The 3,702-nt window shown below is 56.6% G+C and overlaps 1 protein-coding gene across 1 annotated transcript; it reads right to left on the bottom strand.

Annotated features, from left to right (window-relative positions):
• Positions 1-13: 13 nt before the first annotated feature.
• On the bottom strand, positions 14-3,613 carry LOC104544360 (drebrin-like protein; the record flags this gene model as incomplete). Its single annotated transcript, XM_010189212.1, has 5 exons — positions 14-52; positions 761-838; positions 1,816-1,962; positions 2,193-2,267; positions 3,501-3,613. Coding segments are annotated over 5 exons (452 nt in total), but the record flags the coding sequence as incomplete, so codon positions are not given.
• Between the last annotated feature and the right edge of the window lie 89 nt (positions 3,614-3,702).

The following is a 3,702-nucleotide window of genomic DNA, read 5'->3' as shown; positions in this document are numbered from 1 at the left end:
GCTCCTCCTCCGCCCTCCTCTTCTCCTCCAGCCGCCGGTTCTCCTCGTCTTTCTAACGAAAGATGTGCAACAAGACCTGGGTTTCATCTTGCCCGCTCTGAGAAATTCCCCCCGGTCCCTGCAAGGCAGCTCCTGGTTTGCCCACCCCAAATGTTCATTGCTAAACCACTGCAAAACCCCGGTGTAAAGCAGCCTGAGTGGGAAAGACACACCAAGCCAGCTTGCTGCGCATGGAGGTGGTGGAGTCGCCATCCCTGGAGGTGTTTAAAAGCCCATATGACCCTGTACATCCCATAGATCCATGCTCTATGGAAATTAATTCAGGTTAATTTGGATTGCAAAGCATTGGAAGGGGCTGCCCAAGGCAGCGGGGGAGTCCCCATCCCTGGAGGGGTTTAAAATCCATGGAGATGAGGTGCTGACAGGGGTTAGTGGTGGAGTTGGCAGTGCTGGGTTCGTGGTTGGACTCCATCACTTCAAAATGTAAAGGCTTAATGGTCTTTTCCAACCAAATTACTTCATGAAATGGACTTTGCCACCTACCAAGAGCAGGCTGCAACCCAGCCCTGTCCCCCTGTGCCCATCCCAGCAGCCCTGAGCCAAATTAAATAGAGACAAAAAGCACTTTGCTCCTCAAGACTGAGGTCTGCATCCCCATCTCCAGGCAGGGGAGCCCAGGGATGAGAGGGAAGACGCAGACGGAGAGAAACCCCCATCCAAACCCAAATCCCCTGTCCCACCGGAGCAGCGCAGCACCCACCTCCGCTTTGGCCCAAAAATTGTCCTTATTGACTCGCTTGATTTCCGACATCGCGTTCGTCTTCTGGTAGACGGAGCCCTGGAGGGAGGCAGAAGGTGGTGTGTGTGTGTGTGAGCAACCGTGATTTTGGCGTTAGTGGGCAGAAACGCGTCCCCAGGGCTTCCTGGCAGCTCTGGAACCTGCTGTCCTGCTGCTGCGGGGCCCACTGGAGCCCCTGTGTGGGGGGCACCCAGCCCACACGGCCCAGCAGGATGGGCTGAGACGGTCAATGGAAGGTGTTCAGCATCAAGAAATGGAAATAAAGACATTTTGTGATGGAATGTAACAGCAAAACCAGCACGGCCCCACTTCAGCACCGTCTGTGATATTTCACAAGTTGCTAAAACCTGACTCTTAGTCCCACATTTTAAAGAAGAGTCAAAAATGGGCGCTTCCAGACTGCTTTTCCTCTTGCCTAGAGCCAAAATCAGGCTGTTGAAGCACTGCAGAGCCCAGGCTGGAACAGCCAGCAAAGAATTGACTGGGACACATGGAAATGGTCACCCCAAAACGGGGCAGGGGGACAACGAGGGTCCGGCACGGAGCAGGGTCATGGGCTCCTCCTCATCCTTATGGGCTCCCCCTCATCCTCATGGGCTCCTCCTCAACCTCATGCGCTCTTCCTCATCCTCATGGGCTCCTCATGAACCTCATGGGCTCCTCGTGAACCTCATGGGCTCCTCCTCCTCCCCATGGGCTCCTCCTCATCTCCATGGGCTCCTCCTCATTCTCATGAGCTCCTCCTCAACCTCATGGGCTCCTCCTCAACCTCACGGGCTCCTCCTCATCCCCATGGGCTCCTTCTCATCAGCTCTTCCTGGGCCTCATGGGCTCCTCCTCATCCTCATGGGCTCCTCCTCATCCTCACGGGCTCCTCCTCAGCCTCATGGGCACCTCTTTGGCCATGCCAAAGCATGGGGAGCCCCTTCCACCTCAGGGTGATGGTGATGGGTGCTCTGCCCCTGCCCCACCGCCAGCCCAGGGGGTCCAGGAAGCTTCCCCCAGTCCCAACTCACCACAGGGGCCTGCGGGCCCGCGTCCTGGAACCTGCTGCTCTCCTTGTGGAAGTTGTAGTTGGCCCCCGAGGCCTTGGCCACCTTCTCCATGATGAGCTGGGGCTCCACGTCCTCCTCGGCCCGGGCGTTGATGGTGACGTGAGCCCCCTGGGCATGGAGGAAGCCACCGGGGTCAGGGGGTGACACCGGGGCCACTAAACCCACCCTGGGGCTCCCAGGGGCCCTGTCCACACCCATGGAGCTCCCGAGGGAGGGGACAGGTTTGGGTGACAAAGGGGGGCCACCAGCCACTCTAGGGTAACCCCATGTGGGGAAAGAGCCGTGGTGGCCACCCCTAGCCCGGGGACCACCACAATGTGATGGAAAGAGGGGCGCACCTTTAGGAAGTTGGCTACGGTGCTGACGTGGTTGGCGCAGGCTCCTTTCCTCACGTCGTTCACGCCTTCACCCGTCTGTGGAGGAACCATCCATCATCCCACCAGAACATCATGGAGTCACACCAGAACATCATGGAGTACCACCACAACCTCACTGAGTCCCACCACAACCTCAAGTCCAACCACAACCTCATCCCACAACCTCATGGAGTCCCACCACAACCCCTTGAGTCCCACCACAACCTCATGGAGTCCCACTACAGCCTCATCCGAAACCCATCAGAACCTCAAGTCCAACCAGAACATCATTGAGTCCCACCACAACCCCACTGAGTTCCACCATAACCTTGATTCCCACCAGAACCCCACTGAGTTCCACCACAACCTCATGAAGCCCAACCACAACCTCATCAAGTCCCACCAAAACCCCACTGTAGACCCATCAGAACCTCATGGAGCCCAACCACAACCTTGAGTCCTACCACAGCCCCATCGAGTCCAACCAGAACCTTGAGTCCAACCAGAACCCCATTGAGTCTCACCACAACCTCATTGAGTCCAACCAGAACCTTGAGTCCAACCAGAACCCCATTGAGTCTCACCACAACCTCATCAAGACCAACCACAACCTCATGGAATCCAAACACAACCTCACTGAGACCCACCACAACCTCATCAAATCCCACCACAACTTCATTGAGACCCATCAGAACCTCATGGACCCCAACTACAACCTTGAGCACTACCACAGCTCCATCGAGTCCCACCACAACCCCACTGAGTCCCACCATAACCTCGAGTCCCACCAGAACCTCACTGAGTCTCACCACAACCTCATGGAGTCCCACCATAACCTTCATTCCCACTGCAACCTCATTGAGTCCCACAACACAACCTCACTGAGACCCACCACAACCTCATCAAATCCCACCACAACTTCATTGAGACCCATCAGAACCTCATGGACCCCAACTACAACCTTGAGCACTACCACAGCTCCATCGAGTCCCACCACAACCCCATCGAGTCCCACTTACAACCCCATTGAGACCCATCAGAACCTCATGGAGTCCCACCACAACCCCACTGAGTCCCACCACAACCTCAGGGAGTCCAACCACAACCTCACGGAGACCCTCACAACCCCACTGAGTCCCACCATAACCTCAAGTCCCATCAGAACATCATCGAGTCCAACCATAACTTTGATTCCCACCAGAACCCCATGGAGCCCCAGCAGAAGCTTTGAGACAGAACCGAAGGGAGAAGCGGGGATCTGTTCCCACCACCCCCCAGGTCCGCACTCACCCAGTTGACGAGGACGTATTTGGGCAGGCCGGAGTTGGGGTCCTTCACCCTGCAGAAGGCGTACATCACCTTCCCGCTGTTCAACTCCTCCACCATCTCCTCCAGGCCCCCGTCTGCGCCAGAGAGAACCGAGAGAACCGAGATCACCAAAAACCAGCACCTCCACCCCCCAAAACCAGCACCTCCAACCCCAAAAACCAGC

This window comes from Mesitornis unicolor, unplaced genomic scaffold (genome assembly GCF_000695765.1).
Source record: "Mesitornis unicolor isolate BGI_N332 unplaced genomic scaffold, ASM69576v1 scaffold20677, whole genome shotgun sequence".
NCBI classification, from domain to species: Eukaryota; Metazoa; Chordata; class Aves; order Mesitornithiformes; family Mesitornithidae; genus Mesitornis; species Mesitornis unicolor.
The sequence above is the reverse complement of the archived record's forward strand: the minus strand, read 5'-3'. Positions and strand labels throughout refer to the sequence as shown.